Source organism: Alosa sapidissima, chromosome 15, assembly GCF_018492685.1.
Source record: "Alosa sapidissima isolate fAloSap1 chromosome 15, fAloSap1.pri, whole genome shotgun sequence".
Taxonomy (NCBI): Eukaryota; Metazoa; Chordata; class Actinopteri; order Clupeiformes; family Clupeidae; genus Alosa; species Alosa sapidissima.
The window spans coordinates 16,737,458-16,758,565 of NC_055971.1; the positions used below are offsets into that span (position 1 = coordinate 16,737,458).

Genomic DNA, 21,108 nt, shown 5'->3' on the forward strand with positions numbered 1-21,108 from the left:
TCTATTGCTCTCTCCCTGCACAGAGTGGACTTACTCCTCTCCTTTACCTTAGATGAACCCTGGAGCTTTAGCTGCTGCAGCTCTCCTCTGTGCTGTGTTGCTGAGTAGCTTGACCAGGCAACGGATGCCAGCCGACTCCTCGCCGGATCCACTCCCAGAGGATGCTGTACCGTACTATCTAGGATTTTGATTTACATCCATGACGCTCGGCCTCTCTTTTCCTCATTGGTCAGACGACGGCGGCTGATTAAGGGCCACATCTGGCCCTGGTCTGTCCCAGATCCAGATGCGCTGTGCTCCGTGACTCTTGGCGTCTCTTCACTGGAAAGCCATAGCCCAGGCTATGAGGGTGAATGGCTTGGAGCTTGATTTGATCAGGAGCACTTTTCCTTGTTATTCTCAGCATGGACATCTGGGCCCTAAGCACAGCATCCTCCAAATGTGCAGTCTGTCGAGAGCGCCGCTGGATTGGTTGCCCCTCCCCCCCTCTCTTCTCCCGACACACAGAGGTTACCTCATCTGTCTTAAACCCTCGTGGATTGAGTGAGCGTGCCTGCTTGATCCCACACTCAATTTGCGGCCCTCCTGGGCTTTCCAGGCAAACTTCAACAACACCCCCCACCCCCCCGCCAGGCAGACATCATTAAGCCCTCAGAGCATCGCCACACTGCTGATTCTAATGCTGAGTGTTCGCTGTGGCGTATGGGCCTGCACCATTGCATCTTTATAGTGTTGCCCTTGGATTTGATTCATAGGCTAATTTATTACCTGTGGATACAGGCTAATGAAAACAACCTTTGTTCCCCTCGGGTTCCACACACTTTTAGGTATTCAGTTTTCTCTCTCTCTCTCTCTCTCTCTCTCTCTCTCTCTCTCTCTCTCTCTCTCTCTCTCTCTCTCTTTCTTGCTCCCAGATGGAAGAATCGGTATTCTAAACATGTGGCTCTGCTGCAAGAGGACTTCTGTCTTTCCTCTTGAACGCAGCTCAAATGACTTCACCTCGACAGCTGAGGGTTCCTCATAATTTGATCTAATTTGCTCTCTGATGAGAGCTAATTGTACAACACACATCAGGCCCTGGAGAATGCCTTTTTCCTACTTGCTGGTGGAGTTTTCCAGAAATGTAAAAAAGTTCTACCTGTGCAGTGCACATAACACAGGTGATTTGATCAATTAGCTGCTCTACCTGGCTGAAGATTGCTGTTGATTATTACTGTAATTAGAATCAGCTGGCTTAAGTGGATGGTTGGCACATAACTTGGACTGAACTTTTCCAACTCTGTCGGTGGGGGGGGGGGGGGGGGGGATTATTGCCTTTACGATGGCAATGAAACGGGAGCAGGCAAAATATGGACTCGTTGTTTTGCAGCAGGCAGAAAGAGTGTGTGGGGAGCTGAGAGCTGATTGGACTTAAAGGTCTGTTAGGAACGCTAGCTCCAGCTCTCTCCCTAGCTGGTGGGTTAGTTTGTAGCTCAGGTCCTATTTATAACTCAGCCATTAATGCGAAAAGAGGTTTTTTCAGGAGTGGAGAAACGGTGTGTGTTATGTAAAGATGCAGATGCTCTTGTGATGTGCTCTGGGGCCAACGGAAGAAGACTGTGTTCTTTTAGCCCCAAATAAAACGGTTGTTTTTAAACTGAGATGAAGGCAAGTAGGATATGAGTCATAGCTTACAATTATGAAGCAGATAATAAAAAGAAGCCCTTCCTCTGTGTGTGTGTGTGTGTGTGTGTGTGTGTGTGTGTGTGTGTGTGTGCCTGTGTGCCTGTGTGTGTGTGTGCTTGTGTTTGTGTGTGTGTATGCATGTGTGTCAATGCAGTAGTCTCTAGATTGCTCTAAATGCGAGGGAGGGGAAGGCTAATCCATTAGGAATAAAGTTTCTATTATGCATAAGTGTTTAAATGATTTGCCTTGTGGTCCATGTGAAGTTTTTTTTTCGTGCAGACAGCTGCAATAGTAAACCCCGCCTTCTTGAGCTACTTCCTGAGCTTTGTAGCATTTTAGGCATCCTCACCATGAACAGAGATTTAGGTGTGAGAAGGCAAAACATTAAAAGCAAAACTTTCATGTGAACCACAGTCATGTGAACCACAGTCACCTGTGTAATGAATACCTGAGTCTGCTTTGTGATATGATTTTACAAAGTTTTATAAGATCAAAATGCTGTGGAATAAAATTTATAAGAGCATCTAACAGTGAGCAGATCTTTCTTTTGTCTAACTTTGCCCAATAAGGCCTCCCTTGAACAGCACAGGTTCAGAAAAAAAAACACATAAGTGAAATTGCATCTTCCCATTGGGCTCTTGAGTCCAGTCACTGAGGTCAGAGAGTTTCCAAGACGATGTGTCTGTCACAGCGCTCAGCGGGGTCAGTGAGATCAGGGGGCCGCAGACCGACCGGACGGATGGGATTTATAGGCGGAGGTTGAGACCTCTTCTCTCCAGAGCTGAGCCCTGCCGATCATGCAGACACAAGCCAGCCCACGTCGGGCCTCATCTTGCATTCTGTGCTCACAGAGGCGTCGCTTCGCTTCGTTCCACTTGACTTCGCTAGACTACACCGTCTGCAATTCATCTCCCTTCCCCCTGCAAAAGGGAGAATAATCACCCCCATCTGACAAGAAGAAGCTCCCTTTTCCCTCTGCATCGTGCTGAGACCACAGAGGAACGTAACAGGTTTTGACATAACAATCCTGTTGGTGGCCCTATTGGCGGCCGAGTTAGGCCAAACACAGATCTTTAACTTTTATACATATGGGCAATTCCGTGCAAAACTGTCACATCCATAATGCCAACACAATGCCATGGTATTTAGTTGGCGTTATGGATGTGACAGTTTTGCGTGGAATTGCCCATATATATTGTGTATATATATATATATCTTTGGGGGCTTTTATACCTTTAATCTGATAGGACAGTGAAGAGAGTGACCAGAAGCGAGTGGGAGAGAGAGATGGGGTGGGATCAGGAAATGACCCAGGTCAGATTTGAACCAGGGTTACTGTGGGCACGTGGACCCAAATATGGTATGGGCACTGTAACCAGTTGCGCCACAGCGCCCCCAACTTTCTGTCTCTCTTGCTATTCATCTTGATTGGTGACATCAATCATTGGTCATTGGAGACCTCTGACACACAACAAATAGAGTCCACTGTTTGGTGACCTGAGGTGTGCTGACTTCATTTCTCGCTGATTCTGTCTCTTCGCACGTCGTATGTTTTTTCCTGAGCCTTCGCCACGTCGAGCAAGCAATCGAGTCGTCTCCGCCTCAGACAAACAGATGGGTAATTTTTGGCAGCCTAATTTGGGCGTGGCGGCGTGAGTGATTTCAGGTAGGGTGATGTGTTAATGAGGTTGGCTCATGCCTGGATGCCTCATTAGCTCGTTAGCTGTGCAAGGATGCCTCCAGTCAGCATAGACGCCCTGCCAACAATGCATCACACACACACGCCTTGAGTGCAGGTGCAAAACACGCTTACACATACTAATACATGCTCGCACACACTCATGCTACACAACACAAACTCTAAGCAGGCCGGTTCAATATGGATGATATAAATCAACCCTCTTGGGTTTTTGCCTCGTCTAAAGATGAATGACTCCCTTGTGCTTTTTCGCCACTGGTGTAATTCATAATTCAGGTCAACTACCTGATACACCTGTTCACCCACTGGCTAGGATCCATTTGTATAAATATTGAGAAGTGTCTCCTCTGCCTTTGTGCACATATACCATGTCTAAAAAAGGCCATACTGTAAGATGCCTGTTTCACGCTTTGTTGGTAGGTGCTTGAGCAGTCATTTGTAGAGCCTTTAATGTTAAGAGCTGTTTAGCTAGTTTTTAAAATGTAAAAATATGGCTGTTCAAAACATAGTAGTATCTTAGCCCATGACCAAATGACGAGAGCAGTCCGGAAAAGACATCAAGAGGAGAACGGAATGTCAGAGTTCTGACGACATGACAGACATGAGAGGAGGAAAACGAAAGAGAGAACATCCCCTCCCTTCCCCTGCCTCTCCCTTCCTCCCTATCTTCCTCTCTCTCCCCTTCTCTCTGGCTCTACCGGTTGCTAAAAATGTTCTGTCTGCAGGGAGATCAATGGCTTTTTGAATACTTGATGAATACTGTGGAAAGGGGAAAAAATCACTCTGCAGATGGCTGGGCAAAGTCTCGGCGAGACGCAGAGTAATGGCCGCTGTTATTGCATCTCTGATTTATTTGTCCAACTATACAAGATGGGGAGGGGAGAGAGGGGGCAAGGGAAAGAAATATGGCTAAGAGGCTCAGTGGCCTCTGCGGCAGACATATGTTACACACACACACACACTCTCACACACATATACACACACACACACACACACACACAGACACACACATACACGCGCACACACATACACGCGCGCACACACACACACACACACATACACGCGCACACACATACACGCGCACACACACACACACACACACACACACACATATACACACACATATACACGAGCACACACACACACACACACACACACGCACATGCGCACACACATACATGCGCGCACACACACACACACACACACACATATACACGAGCACACACACACACACACACACATACACACTGGTGTCTGACCTTGCAATGAAAGACAGTTAAGAAATGTACCGTCATCTTAAGCATTCGGAAGTTGTTTTGCCCTATCAATCCAGTCTTTTAAATCCAAAGCTATTTTCGATCTTATAGAAAGGTGACCTTGTCTGGATGCTCTGTTCAGTCAACACACAGAACATGTTTATGCGTGTTAGATTAAAAATCAGGAGGGGGAATACATTTGGAAGGTGATTACGGGCCTCAGAAAGTGTCTTTGAAGAACTGATTTGAAGGACTGGCACGTTGGCAGCACCCACGTTTAATTTATCGGTTGTTTTTATGTGTGTATGTGTGTGTGTGTGTGGGGGGGGGTTGTTGTGTGTGTGGCCAAGAAGCTGCCGACTCTGTAAATATTTAGAGTTTCACTTCCAGGGACGGTTCTGCTTCCTCAAGCACATCAGAGCAATCTGTGGGCTTGATGGCTCACTGTCTGCCACTTGTCAAACAATTATTTTTGCTAGACCCCCTAGCTAGACAGCTTTGCACTCATATGTGAGAACATCCTTTTTTCCCATGGTGTGTATCTGTCTCTGTATGTCTGCGTGCCTTGATCAGTGTGTGTGTGTGTGTGAGTGTGACAGTGTGTGAGAGAGAGAGAGAATTAAAGACAGGGAGAAAGAGAGATAGACAGAGAGAGAGAGAGAGAAAATGACGAGCCAGATCTGTCTATCTGATATCTTGTTACACAGCTGGAAACCCAGTGTGTCTAATTGTCTTTCTCTCTTTCCCTCCCCACACATGCACACCCTCTCTTCCTCGTCTGTCCTCTTACAGAGGATCACCTTAATGCACAATCTCTCTTCTTCTCTCCTCCTCTCTCCCTCTCCCGTTCCCTCTCCCGTTCTCCCCATCTGTCTTCCTTTTGTCTGACCTTCAGAGTCAGTCAGAGTTGGAAGGAAGTATCATCAGGTTAGCCTGGAAATCCAGTCCCAAATCTAGAGAGATTTAGGGTCTGGCTATGAGTAATGAAAATGGGCCAGCTCGAGGGGCGGCACCAAGCATGCATTTGAAAACATCACTGCACGCAATTGGATAACACTACGACCAATGTTTACTGACTGATTCCGGACTTCGATGTAGCAGCGCTGTCGTCATCTGTTTAGCTCGCCTCTGGCCCGCCTATATCAGATACACCGATGTGATTGGTACAGCTCAGCTCCATGGGCATAGGTAATGAGCATCATTACTGGTTGCCAGAGTGACTCACTGAGCAAATTTAAATTATCCTCTCGAGAACTCTGGATTTCCAGGGTATCAACAAGTGTCAATTATCCCAAACTAAAAAAAGCCCAATTGTTCATATTGTCTTAATTTATTATCAGGATTATATGAAGTGACTCAATGAAAACATTTTCTTCAAAATCTGAATTTTCAACCAAATTCAGCTGAAGAAACGTTACCAGACCGACAACATTATATTATTCCCATGTCCTTGGGCTGGTGCTCTGCAGGGTTAGCAGCAGACTAATGCATTTTTCACGTTCATTGTGTGAGCAGTTGGAGGTGTAGAGAGCCCATTACTGCCAGACTGTGTGCTAAAACTCAGGGCTGTGTGAGTTTGTCTTGGCTCTGCTGAACCCATTTAGATCTCATTTAGGAAGAAATGGGAAGAACCATGTGGAATAACTTAGCCAAACGTCTCTGTTGTGTTGTGTGTGTTATTCTTATATTATGTTTTTCCACTCAAGCGTGTCTAGTACGTTATGTAATTAGAGCCCATCACCCTTCAGGTGAGACTATGACAGTCAGGTGGGGGTCACTGTTTATGTGCTGTGCTGAAGGGCCACTTGAGAGTACACATCTCATTATCAAGGTAACAGCTCATCTAGATGTATGGAATTTAGATTTGGAATCTAGATGTATGGAAATGGCTCTATGCCCCATCCTCTCGTCTCCTTCTGCATTGCTTGTTTCTATTTCTATTTCTATTTTATTTTTGTTCTTTCTATTTTTATATTTGTGTGTTTGTGAGTTCATATGGGGTGCGTGGGCTGGTTGGTTTCTGGAGGAGGTCTGTTGCTGCGTGCCTCTCAGCAGGCCTCTCCTGTAAATAGGCCATCGCTTCGGCTTTATCTTCACGCCGTGTGGTGCCCACTGTTGATGACTCGCCACCGCCGCCGCCGCCATACCCACTCCACAGCCTGCGCTGCCATGCCCGTCGCCATGGTGACAGTGAGTCTGTGACACCCACTGGATGCTAAGGAAAGGAGAGAAAGAGGAGAGAAGGGTAAGCATGGCGGGGTGGTGGAGGGGGGTGAGAGAGGGAGGAGAAAAATAATTGGAAGAAGAAAAGAACAGAGGAGAGAGAGAGAGAACAGAGAGGAGAGAAGAGGAACGGTCAGAGGGACGAGTGCAGAGTACAGGGAGCGCTAAAGGCACACATATGACGGTGCTAATTTAGCCTCTCCCACCGATCAATTCAGATTTGATTACATAGTAAAAGGGATTGGTCAGGGTTATTTGCAGTCAGGGACCATTGGATTTACCCATCTGTGTCTGACGCTGCTGGAGAAAAAGGGAGGACTCTTATAGCGCCAACGTTTATGATGCTGAACTCAGTAGGCTGCCAGAAAGCATTTTAACAACATGAACTTAAAGCAATGCTGCAATATAACATTTATGAGCAATATACACCCCTATGTAATAAATGTCTAATAAATATCTTGTAACTACCTCAAAACCAGTGACCCTGTGCCTCTGCGGTTTAACTGGTCGGGCATGAAGGTCAATGACAAAGTTTCTTGGCAAGGTCTATGAAAACTGCAACAATGAAATAAACATAACGAATGCCAAATCACTGCAATGTGATTCCCTTTTTGGAGATCTTGCGGCAGACCCTCTAAGAGAAGTGTCTGCTGAAAGCTTTGATGTTGTTGACATCAATCCCATGGCCTCTGTTCAATCAGTGCCAGTCGCTCCTCTGAAAGCTGCTGCCCCGATGGCACCGGCGTGTCGTCATGTAGCCCTGAGAGTGATTCTCCACGTCCTCTCCGCTCTCCTCCTCTCCGCTCTCTCCTCTCCGCTCTCCTCCTCTCTTCCAGGCTCCCATGATTGCCCTAGATACGCTGACACTACTTGTGAAACTCCACCCCCCCCCCTCTCCTCCTCCTTCTCCCCTTCTCTCTCTCACTCTCTCTCTCTCTCTCTGTCTTCTCTGTCTCTTTCACTCCCTCTCTCTCTTGCCATCTCTGAGCTAAAATATCTCATTAACCTCCAGTGGGCTTTTTAAATAGCATCAGGCTCCTCCACTTTTAGTTGACATCACCCCCAACCCACCACCCCGACCCACTCAACCTCACTTCCTCTCTCCCGGGCACCTGGCTAGGCACACTCCACCAGGTAGAGGTAGTAGATTGGGTGGGTGGGTTTTGACACAGCCCAATCAAGTCTTATCTGCCAGTGTGTGTGTGTGTGTGTGTGTGTGTGTGTGTGTGTTAGGTGAGGTGGAGAACTAGAGCTTTTCTCCAGAGCGCAGGATACCTGCACTGCCTGAGACACTAATCTGTCTCGCCAGCTCACGGGGACGGGAAGCAGGGTCTGTGTGTGTGTGTGTGTGTGTGTGTGACTTGGGGTTGGGTTGGGGGGGGGGGGGGTGTAGTCAGGAGCTGCCAAGTGCCGCGTCACTCAGGAGAGCTGTCTGTATATGGTCGAGTGGCGGTTCTGAAGCCATTAATCCATCACTGCTGCCTGTTGAAGCTGTGTGAAAGGATTAAGTTCATTAAGCAATTTGTTGGAGTTGTAGCCTACTTCTCCCACTTGTACATCAAAGTGACATTGATTCTCATACTGATGGTCACTATGAATTTCCAACTAATAGAGGACAACAGCAAGTTACACCCACAGGTCAGCAGTCAGTATATTGAGGCTATCTCACTGTCATTGCAGGTTGTTGTCCCAGTTTTGGGACTCTGTCGACCTGTATGGATTAACTGGAGAAGTTGTGCCTAAAGCCAAAAATCCCAAAGATGAAATGTCTGATCCCCCTGTCACATCTGAGGCTGCATGAGTCTCTTGCGCTGTAGCTGAATCAGTAGATGTAGGAACACATGGAGTTCTCACCATAAGGCACATTTAAGGGACGAAAGAATTTACCACCACTCTTCATGCTCTCTCTCTCTCTCTCTCTCCCCCTCTCTCTCTCTCTCTCTTCAAGTGTAATTGATATTCCTAATGCACTACCTCTACTGACTGCAGTAGTCCTGTCGTGCTTTTGGACACTTTTACGGCTTGCCTTTAGCTGGGCCCTTTTGCACAGCAGTAGTGTGCAGAGATAAGAGAAAAAGCTCAGCTGTTTCTGAGGTCTGCCAGAGCCAGACTGCCTCCCATTGTGTGTTCCGACGCTTGAACTCCCAGCATCCTCTTTGTGTGTTTTGTCTACTCGGGCTTTGTGTGTCGCCATTGGAGTCATTGGAGTTGGTGGAGACTTAGCCCTTTACTGGAACTCTCTCTATGGTCGGAGTGAAAACGTATATCGGCTATCTGAGGCCCCCGTACAAAAGCGTCCATCTCAGACAATAGGCTGTGGAGATGTGGACGATAAGACTGGAGGAGGTGGCCGGGTGAATGCAGAGAGGGCTGGAGTCCAGAGAGAGTAGCGGTGCCTATCGGTCCAGCTCCTTTATCCATCACCATCTTTCGCTGTCTCACTCTTGGGAGGAAACAAACCCGCGTGTTTTCCCTGCTCACAGAAATCCACAACACTCATACGGTCTCTTGGGATTTAGAGTGTCTGTTGAATTAATTAATAATTAGGATGAATCTTTTGTGTAGAATAATGCATACGATATTGACTAGTGTGGGAAAGACTAGTAAAGATGTGCAGGTGTGTGTGTGTGTGTGTGTGTGCGTGTGTTCGTGTGTGTGTGTGTGCGTGTGTGTGCATGTGTACGTCCATACCGTCCGTCCTGCACATGTTTAGATTGCTGGTTCCATAAAGCTATTTGCAGTAAATGGCCTCCCATACCGAGTGCACACGCCATATGTTTCAGGTAAATAGATGGAAATTGTTGCATGTGGTGGCTTTGATAGGTGGTTAGGCCCATTAGAGAGACTGAAGGACAAACCATTTGCCGTCTGAATATCTTCACAGCCTTGATGGAATCTACTGTATAAGAGCTGTCTGAAGATGGAAAGGGCAGTTCTGATGTGTGTGTGTGTGTGTGTGTGTGTGTGTGTGTGTGTGTGTGTGTGTGTGTGTGTGTTAAATGGTCTTTGGTCCTGGTGCTTGACTGTGGTAATCAGGATGCAAATGTATTGCCCTTGTGGCTTTGAGGGGAGGTTTGGCAGATTGTCATAAACTTGAAGGGCAAGCCATCTAGCATCTGAATGGCAGTCCACCACAGCATTTAGCCACCCCCTGAGAGACTGTGTGTGTGTGTGTGTGTGTGACCACAGGGTCCGTAAGCGACGTGTAAAAGGCTGGCTTCCTGGCGTCTCAACTTGCCTGTCCGCTCCCCTGCACTGCATATTCTCTGCTCTACTAGGGATGGAGGCCCCTCTGCTCCCTATCTGTCCCCTGTCTCTTTCATTCTCTCTCTCTCTCTCTGTTGTTCTCTTCTCCAAGGATTCTCTTGACGCCACTGCTTGCGATTTACCCCCCATGAGAATGGCAATAACGTCTGTCCTCCATTTAGGCCAGGCCCACGTGTGTCTCCGGGGGGTTCGAGTGTTCCTCATTAGTATGCCCGCTGCCTGCTCCGGACGGCACTCCACAAAAGCCCCGTATGCATGTGCCCATGTTTACTAAGGAGGAACCTGTAATTGGAACAGGTATGCAGGTGGCTCCAGGCCTGGAGAGTAGAACAGTGCAGAGCCAGAGAAAATGCTGGCTGATGGGTGTGCAGAGTCGAACCAGTGTGGATGTGCATTAGAATCAGTGGACATGTTTATGTGGCATATCAACCTGGCAATATAGTTTTATTTTTGTGCATGAATATCAAATAGGGAATGCCTATCAATATACACTCTTAAAATGAATGTGAACTTTGTGAACGTGAATGTGAACTGTTGTTTTTAACACATCTGTATGTCCAGATAGGGACAACGCAGTTTGTGTTGTTTCTAACACATTTGTTTCAAGAGTGGAGTAGATAATTTGCTTTCCAAATATGCTTGATCTTGTAGCCCTCTAGCCACAGATTTTCATTTATTTTTTACCTATTATGTCAGGTTTTATGCCCTTTTTACTTCCATGTCAATTTTGTGTCATGTTTTTAATAATATCTTAGATTTATGTGAGCTTTGGCAAGAATACTTCCCATCCAAGGAGTTCACTGTGTCAGCAAACATTATTCAATATAATTACTAACCATAACGAAGATCACAAATAGGTTATCTGAACTGATTGCACCTCATTGGCTGTGTATTAAATTCTGTTGTGAAACTTAATTAAAATCGTGAGGTATGCACGTGGGCACTGGTGATAAATGGGGTTCGCTCTTACGCATAATTAGCCTTCATGAAGCCTCTTGTTTCTCATCTTAAATGCTGTCACTCACATGTTCAAAAGGATCCCGTCCATACAAGCGAGTCAAGGCTGTGGTGAATGTGCACTTCCTTTTGAAAGGAGAGTCCCCAATCAATTAGCTGCCTTTGAAGCAGAGTCCTTAAAATTGGCATCTCTAAAGCTAGAGACCCATCAAGTGGGCCATTTGGAAATGGTGGCCATTACATATAATTAAAGCTTTTCTGACCTTGATTACACCACGTTGAGAGTGATTAGCTGTTCATCACTATGTGTGTGTGTGTGTCAAGTTGTCAGTTTAGTTGTGCAGATTCCCCAACTTGAAAGGGATTTTGACCCGTCTACATGGAGATTAAAACTGGAATCCACTCAGTTTGTTTTCTTTTCCACTTTTCTTTTTATTTCCTTTAGCAGTGGTCAAACAGGTAAAAAACCTTTGAACAACCAGAAAAATACACACATAAGTAATTGCATAAAACACATAAATATCCATAAATATTTCAAATTTACATGTAAATGTCAGTCTTAAATATTACATTCAATACAAAATGCTACTTGATAAATAACACCAAACACCGAAACACATATAAGCGTACATAGCACAAACCACATATTGCCATTTTAATTGCACAAACCCCATTAGCCTATTTATCCTTTAAATATGTTAACCCAATTAAAAAGCAGACCATCTTGTTACACCAATCGACCAAACACTTTCTAATAATATTTAAGAAACATGCAGCCTATGGTCATATTAACACACATTTCATCAAGGCAATCAAAGCATGGCAAACAACGCGTATTAAATAGAGCTACGCATCCATTTTTGCTGCACGCTATCAAGTAAACAAACACCATTCCCGAACGGCTCAGCAGCAGCAGTAAAGTAGCAAAGATTTTAAGTTTAGCTTCATACTGTCTGCCTCTCCAGTCTTTGTAGACGTTCAAAGTACTTCGCTGCGTTGGTATTAATTCTAACAGGATTCTCGTTCGCGTCTCAACAACTTCTGCTCTTACTTGGATCTGATTTCACACCTGTGCTTCAGGGATGCGTCGCGTGCGTGACGTCATGGGCTCTTGGGCGCACAAGGCAGCGAAGCAAGTTGTCTCCGTTTTGGTGCTTGACGCTACTGTCGTCAGTGAATTGTACACACCCGTATTGAATCTCTTTAGTGCAAGTTATATATATATATATATATATATATATATATATATATATATTTATTTATTAAAATCCACTCATCTCAACTTGACTTGACAGTGTGTATGTGCATGTGCATGTGTTTGCATATACAGTATGTGTGTGTGTGTGTCGAGGCAAATTTAGTGATTGACAGGTACCACTGCGGTCACCATCCATTATCCACCAAACAAAGCTCAAAGTGCTGACAAAGGCCAACACACCAGCTTTGTAGAGTTATTTATCCTACACATTGCAGCCTTTTAATACATCTAATACCACACACACACACACACACACACACACACACACACACACACACTACTGTATGTCAAATATTCCCTCCAAAGGCACAGTCACCAAATCTGTAGTATTGATTTGCTGCAGTCTATCAGCTGTTGTGTGCAAAATAACTTTGGATAGGTGCTGAAGTGTCAGCGGGAATCCCTCAAAAAAAGAGGGCAATTTTTTGTGGTGCAGCTGAATTTTCTCTCCCCCGAGGCAAAATTTAGTCTTCCTCTACATCTCTCTCCCTAGGGAAGAGTGTTCCATCCTCTTTTTTTTCTCTCTCTATCTCTCTCTCCCTCTCTCTTTCTCTCTCCAGCACTCTCATTCTTTCTCTCCTCCAGCAGAGACAGACATAATTCCTCTCTGCAGTTTTTCCTCCTCTGTAGTTGATTCTGCACCCTGGTCATGATTGCCGAAATACAACAAGCAGACAGGCGGAGTCGACAAACTTAACAAAACAGTGGGAGCTCCTCTCCTAGTGTCCTGAAACACTTACACAGATATTTACCTCATAAATGTATTTCTCTATTCATTTACTATCTCTGGTATGTTTGATCTAAAGTGACATCGCCGTACATTGAGTGCAGTCATTTATCAGAGCGGGGTCTCTGGGGGTGTTCGCCCGGTGCAGGCCTGCACAGTGTAACTGGTGTGAGGATGGAGCCGGATGGAGGTGGCAGGGCATCATCCCCTGAGAACTTGAGCGGCGGCCATGATATGAATGGAAAGTGATTAACTCTGCTTCAGTAATGGCCACAGGGCTGCAAGGCAAGCTTTTACTTCTCCCACTCACCCTCTCTCTCTCTCTCTCTTTTTTTCTCTTCGATGTAATTTTCTTTCTCTTCGTTTTAACTTGCTGAAGCACAATGGACACAAATGACTCCCAGGCAGCCGAGTCCACAATTAACACTCCTTTGCAAAGAGCGGTCTCTGTGTGTGTGTGTGTGTGTGTGTGTGTGTGTGTGTGTGTGTGTGTGTGTGTGTGAATTTGTACGGTATGTGTAAGTCCAGGTGTGAGTGTAGGAACAGTACATATGCGTGTGTAGGTGTGTGTCTTTGTGTGAGTGGTGCAATTTTCTGGGCATAGTGGGTTGCCCAGTCTGAGTCACCACGTCTGGACCATTTTGCTCATTTTTCTTCATGCCCCCCCTCTCCCCCTCCCTCCTCCTCCTCTCTCTATCTCTCCCTCTCTCTCCTCCTCCTCTCTCTCTCTCTCCTCCTCCTCTCTCTATCTCTCCCTCTCTCTCTTCTCTCCCTACTCTGGTGCTCAGTGCCGTGAGCCATTGCTCATCTGCGGCGGGTGAAATTAATGTGATCTGCCCAACAGACTCATGCTGGCCTCTGGCGAAACCACACACAAGTAAATGATCGGTCAGTGGAGTTCGGCACGGGCTGGGGGAATGCGAGCAGAATGTGGCATTCAGATGGGGCTACACAGCACAGCAAAGCAAGGTTTTGCTTGTCACTTGGCCACAATGGATCCTTCATCGGTTATTTCAGTTCTGATTTGTTTTATGTGAAGACCTTCACTTACATACAGATGTAATGGTAAGAAATATAGTATACAAAGAATGTAGTACACATTGAATATAGTTCTCTTTAATTGTATATAGTCTAGATAGAGAGAGAGAGAGAGAAAGCATGTGCAAGCATATAGCTGCACTTCTGACTTGCAGAATGATGTCCAATTTAGCACCTGCATTTAGCCACCAGTCTGATCCTGACTGCCCTTTCTGATGATGTGGATTACATGATACACTGTGAAATCAATAAACAGCTCGGGCATATTATCTGATTTTCACCCAACCTGTGCTTCCCCTCTGCATTCCAAAGACTCCGCAGATTAAATAGGGAGGGATGGCTTCTTAGTCCACTACCACTACATTTGTCAGAGTTGCTGCCAAGTTCTCTGCCTATCCTTTGTTCATTCAGAGCACATTTGTCATTGTTGAGCTTGCAGTAATAGCAGAAAATTAATTAAAGTCTAAACCCAAGATGAGAGAAAATGATTGAGTATTTTTTTAATTTTTTTTATCCTTTTTGTGTTTCAGTGCCTAAAAGAGGGGGCTTGCACAGTTTAGCTTTAATTTGTTCCGTAATGTAAAAGATTTGGCATTAGCGGCACTGCTAAATGAAGTTATGTATTCAGCAATTTAAAACTGTGATTTGTTTTGAAAATGGCTTTTCAAGAGTAAAAGAAACTTGCGACTCCCATCATGAATGCACATCATATTCATGAGGTCCTTGCTCTGCCATTGAGGCAAATAAGCTGTAATCTTCACTTCACATAATCTTCATTAGAATCACTTGATGGTCCCTACAGTATGTGTCCACAGAGCTTGAATCACATGTCTGCAGACATTGTCTACACAAAACAGGTCTTAATTTATTACAACTGAAATCCAATCCAATGGTTAGGGCTTCGGGCTTGTAACCGAAGGGTTGTCGGTTCGATCCCCAACCAGTAAGAAAAATGTGGGCGGGGGAAGTGGTTGAGCACTGCTCTCCAATGCCCATATCCACGGCTGAAGTGCCCTTGAGCAAGGCACCTAACCCCTCACTGCTCCCTGAGCGCCGCTGTAGCAGGCAGCTCACTGCGTCGGGATTAGTGTGTGCTTCACCTCACTGTGTGTTCACTGTGTGCTGAGTGTGTTTCACTAATTCACAGATTGGGATAAATGCAGAGATCAAAAGAGTATACGTATACTTATACTTATATTTATACGTATACGTATACTTATACTTATACTTTACTCACTGACCTTTACGGAAAAGCTTCCCTTATCAGTCAGTGAGTCCACTCAAGATCTTTTATCTATCCTTAATATTATACATATTTCGTGTACACCTTATAGTATCTCTGTATTGATGTCTGATTGGACACACTGTTGGTCTTGCTCATGGCATTAGGCCAAGTTGTAGCTGGAACTGGTCTTTTCCTGGCCTTTGCAATGTCCTGTTTCACTTCATTGCATTTCAGTTAATACATTCACAATACACCAAGGCCTTTAAGAGAATAGCAATTACTTTTGAATTGAATTTGGGGGTATGGCCTAATAAGCATCGAATTGGATAACCTATTAACATAAACCAAAACAGATTGGAAATCTATGCAAGCCTACACTGGAAGAGTAAGGCTTAAAGTTGATGACCATTTTAAAATGTAGAACACATTCGCATGTTAAAACAGTCAGGAAAATTAAACTCCTCTGCCTTAATCTGTAACCTTTTTAAATGTTGCTTTTTCATTTTTAAGACCTACAGAAGAGTCCACAGTTACATTCTCATTAAAAAATATTCTGCTCAAATTCTGCCCACAGTGTTGTAGCTATTTTCTTTTACCTGTGGGGCAAATGCATTTTACATCATTAACCATCAGTTGCCTGGCAATGGGCTGAAGTGATAAATTATTTCATGGAAATCCGTTCATAACCATTGCATTCTATGGTTATGAACAGTGATGCACTGCTTTCATAGTTGCTTCCCCCAAATGAATGGCCTGTAGAGACCTCTGGTTTTATGTTTTTCGTGAGCAGACCACCGACCAAATAGCGCTCCTCAGGGGCGTAGGACAAGTTCCTGGGCCCCTGCATAGGCAGTCCTGATGGGTGCCCATGTTCCTCAACCCAGGTAAAATAAAATATATTCCAAGGGCCCTCTCTCCCCTTTGGCCCCTATAATCAGTAGTGGTTTTACTCCCAGTCTTATGCCCCTGCCGCTCCTCATGAACCAGACTGAATCTCCAGAACTCATCACACGTCAACGCAGCAGTGGCTGCGGGTTAGCCCCGACTCCTTTCTGCCATGGTTACCTGATAAGATCGCCTGGCGCACGCCAACAGATGTGGCACGTCCAGCCTGTCAAAGCAATAGACTCGGCCACACTTCACAAGAGCATGCAGCTGGGCCATGTTTGCTTTGGTAAACACATGTGGTCAGCAGACAGATTGGGTTAGACTGCATTGGGTCAGCATTGGGTAATAGGTGTGTGTGTGTGTGTGTGTGTGTGTTTGTGTGTTTGTGTGTGTGTGTGTGTGTGTTTGTGTGTTTGTGTGTGTATGTGTATGTGTGTGTGTGTACCATCCAGCTGTCATTTGCCCTTTAAATGTTCCATCCTTATGACTACTACTGGTCATATAGGTGTTGTATGTTTTTTTTTTGTTCTGTTTTTAAGAACCCTCAAAGATATATTTTCCACATCACCCTATACTAGCTCATTAGGTGTAATATCTCCAAACCATTCCAAACCCTACATAGGCAGTATGTCTGATATCAAATTTCAGGCACACAGGAGAGGCGTTACAATCTTTGTGCCATAGAGATTCCCAACAGCGGCCAATCAAAAACCAACCACACAGTTGTGACAACAACAACAACAACAACAACTAAAATAAACTTGAATTCTACAAATCCAGTACATGCCTTGTTGCTCATTGCCCTTTATTATGGTAAAATATTATATTATTTATATTAAACTATTGGCCTCATTGCATACTAGTGAGTTTCAGATTAAATGAATGCCCCTGAGTTGGCAACGGAGTGTATTGAAGGGTGTTTTGCATACTTTAGTAACCATCATGTTGTTCACAAAGTGGTTAAGTACAGTGTGGTTAGGGGCTATGTTGACTAGCATGCTGTGTTGAGGAATAATAGCTGTAAACCAAGATGATGACCTTGTAGAGTTTCAAAAATAACAGTAAACTTTTTTGAATACTTGAATGGTGAAGTGAGGACACATCATTGCATCATACAAGGTCTTGTAGAGTTTCAGAAATATCAGTAAAATATTTTGAATACTTGAATGGTGAAGTGAGGACACAGAATTGCATCATACCTAGACCTAAGACCTAGTACCTAACCAATACCTAATAGCAATACTGGATACGGTAGCTTGGTACAGTTACCAAACTCAAGTGTAATAGTAGATATGAACAACATGATGCCTTATAAATCAAATGAAATAAATGTAACACTAGGCTGATATTTGTGCCAGTCTATTTGTGGATATTATACTTACTGCAGTCCTCCCTGCTGAACTCTCGATCAGACTCACTGATATTCTCTACAGCCCACAGCTCACTAGCTTTTAATTTCCACAGTTCTAGTTCCAATATTGGAGCAGTTCAGCCCAGGTCGACTACGCGCTGTGAGGTTTGATCGCACGACTAGGGACGGGGTCTGTAGAGGGAGCACGTGTGGCTCACTCTAGGATCCACAGCATGTGGTTCATGCTAAAAGCCTTTCCACACTGCCATAGGGGGGGGGGGGGGGGGGTGTTCATATTCACCTTGAACCTTGAGTCTATCATTCACCCTATTTAGAGTTTTTGTCTTGAGACTTAGTATGAGTACAGCAGAGACTCTCCTGTCTGTGGGTGTAAATATACAGTCTGCACACAATCCAAATGCAATAACAATTCATCATGCACACAGTCCATACAGATATACTCCACCAAAATGTTGTGTCTTTACAATCTTGTGTGTACTGCCTCACCAAGACAAATCTGCAACAGCAAATAAAGTGTGATTTGATTTGGGCAGGTTTTCACCCTCAGCTCCCTGCAATGTTGAAGTGCCTGATATGTGAGGGCAGACCCTGTCAAACAAGGAGTGAAAGAGAGTATGGGGCCCCTCCTAATGTTTGTGTCAAACAGTGTGTGTGTGTGTGTGTGTGTGTGTGTGAGAAGAGTTGAGTGATGGTCAGGTAATTTGAAGTATTCTTCTCCCAGATCCTCTGGCACCCAACTGCAAAGTGTGAGGTGTGTGAGCTTCATTTATTTATCTGGATATAAGGCTGTGTTTTGTACGAGGTATGTGAAATGGGGGGGGGGGTCGATAACCTTAATAGTTTATATGTTGCTGCTATACTTCAAGGCTCCAACAAACTTCCCCTGTGCGCCTTTTAAAAATTGCTTGTCAGGTTTTCTTGATACCTGTTCAGTGGTTTCTTCCCATCTTTTATCTAAACTTTGGCTGCCTGTCTGGCTCCAGCTCTCTCTCTCTCTCTCTCTCTTTCTGTATCTCTATCTCTCTCTCTATCTATCTATCTATCTCTCTCTCTCTGGCCATAATGCTTGATACCTTAATACACACCCGTGCAAATTTCCCTGCACATAATGAAAGCAGCGAGCAAGCGAGTGGTTGTCATGGCGCCGAGCCACTATTACCGAGCGAGCTCGCTGGCCGACAGAGGACCTGTCACTCAACCCGGAGAAGCCAAACGGCTCGCTATCCTCCCAGTGTCCTCAGTAGGCACCGGTGACTGACGTTTATTCCATTCATATGCGTCGCCTGCCAACACCACAGCTCACAGTATAGATTACTGAGGGGAATATGAGGTAGTCCTCTCCTCACTAATAGGCAGTTTGATCTTACTCGGCTATCGTTAGGAAGGTTTTTTTTTTTCAATAAGAGTCTTCATGAGTTTCACACCCACTCCCCCACACATCTTACGCTTCCACACTAAAATGACACCCCATGCCCCTGTGCCTAGTCGACCAAGGCCCACTTCCCAGGGACTTGAGATCATTAGAGTTTCGAAATGCCTCTCCATTTCAGGCCGTTGTGCGACAGTGGAAGAGGCTTGCCATTGTGCTGCCCCTGGGACCCTATTTTCCGTGTGACTGACTCCCCTCTCGGCGGCCGAAGGCCCCCCTTCAGGTGTGCGGCGCCTGCGGTCCTCATGCAGCAGGACTGGGCGCTAGTCAATTTCATGCTCGTTTGGCCCTCAAGAATAAAATGCCATTGATCGTTGTTTACTGCGTTCTTAATGATTCTGATTGTGTGTGACTGGAGAGGGCAATTGCTGGGTTGGTGGGGGGATTTATTGTCGGTTGTCTTCTCCGTCTTGTCTGAGTCCCCTTTCCTTCACCCACCCAGCTCTCCTTTATTTCTAATAGGAGGAAAAGTTTGTTCTCCATTAACTGTTCCAAAGACTTACATTTTCTGCCCAGTCTCAAGATGCAATCATTGGGCACAGAGGCGGGGGGGGGGGGGTCTGACAAATTTACCTGGTGGATCTCATTTCAATCTCATTTTCTTTTTTTCCCCTCCTCTCTACCCCCCCCCCCCCCCTCTGCTTTGTCCTTCACTCCTCCATCCATTCATCTCTCTCTCTCCCTCACTTGGCCACCATATCGCTCCATCTTTTCACTCTGGTGGGTCTCCATCTGCCTCCTCCTCTCTTTGTCCTTTGCTCCTCAGCTCATTCATTTCTCTTTCTCTCTTTGTCCTCCTCTGCTGTACCCTGCTTATGTTTGTCTCTCATTTGTGTCTAATCAAGTCCCTTAACTCCTGCTCTTGGTGTCTCCTCCATCTTGTCCAGCCTTCGTCATTTCCCTAACTTCTCCTCTCCTCTTTGTGTTAGCCATAGCTACTCATCCTTTTCCTGTGGTTACTTCCTCTCCTGTCCTCTTCTCCCATCCTTTCATTTCAGTCCTCTTCTCTTCCCCTTCTACATTCCTTCTCCTCTACATCCCTCCTTCTCTTTTGCCCTCCCTCTCCTCAAGAGAGGACATGTTGCGTGAAATAGGCCCTTGTGTTAAATAACTTTTAAAACATTGTTTTCAGTTGGCAACACGGGTCGGTTGCATTTTACACTTATTTGACTCATGGGTTTTTTAAATGTCAAGGTCTCACATTCTCTCTCTATTTCTCTCTCTCCTTCCCTCTCTTTTCCTGTGTCTCTCACTCTATTCCTCCCCTTCTCTCTTTCTCCCCCTCTCTTCCTCTCTCTGTCTTCCTCCCCTCCTTTCTCTCTCTCTCTCTCTCTCTCTCTCTCTCTCTCTCTCTCTCTCTCTCTCTCTTCCTCTCTCTCCTCTGTCCAGCTGGTGGGCGGTGAGTTTGACCTGGAGACCAACTTCATCATCCAGGACGCGGAGAGCATCGGCTGCATGGTGGAGCTGCTGGAGCACTGTCAGGTGACGTGCCAGGCCGAGATCTGGAGCATGTTCACCGCCATCCTGCGCAAGAGCGTGCGCAACCTGCAGACCAGCACTGAGGTGGGCCTCATCCAACAGGTGTTGCTCAAGATGAGCGCCGTCGACGACATGATCGCAGGTACGCCAGCTGGCAGCAGATGCTACTGCCGAAGCTCTCTCTCTCTCTCTCTCTCTCTCTCTCTCTTTTTTTGCTCTCTCTTTTTTTCTCTTTTTCTTTCTTTTTTTGTGTGTTGTCTCTTGCTGGCTGTCTAATCCCAACATCAAACACTGATGTATGCAGCATATGGAATTTTCTCTTCTTCTTTGCATATCATCTCTCTCCCTCTTTCTCTCTCTCTGTCTGTCTCTCTCCCTCAGCATTCTCTCTCTCTGTCTGTCTCTCTCCCTCAGCACACAACTTTTCTTTTTGCTTGCTGCACTGCTTTAACTTGTAAAACTGCTGAACCCTGTAAAACCTCCGAACTGAAGTTGGTGTTGGGGCTCTTACTTCTCTGTCCTTACCACTGGTGTTCTTCCTTCAACACTATCTGTTCTGGACATAACAATACACTTGGGTGATGATGGTATACTGCACATGTTGCAGCACATGACCAGCCAAGTG

At 45.4% G+C, this 21,108-nt stretch overlaps 1 protein-coding gene across 1 annotated transcript in view; it reads left to right on the forward strand.

Moving 5' to 3' along the window:
• Positions 1-21,108, forward strand: part of LOC121683409 (neurobeachin-like) — a 284,145-nt gene that overhangs the window by 45,854 nt on the left and 217,183 nt on the right. The window contains exon 2 of the mRNA XM_042063032.1: positions 20,394-20,625. Within this exon, the coding sequence (XP_041918966.1) occupies positions 20,394-20,625 (232 nt within the window). The remainder of the gene's footprint in view (positions 1-20,393; positions 20,626-21,108) is intronic.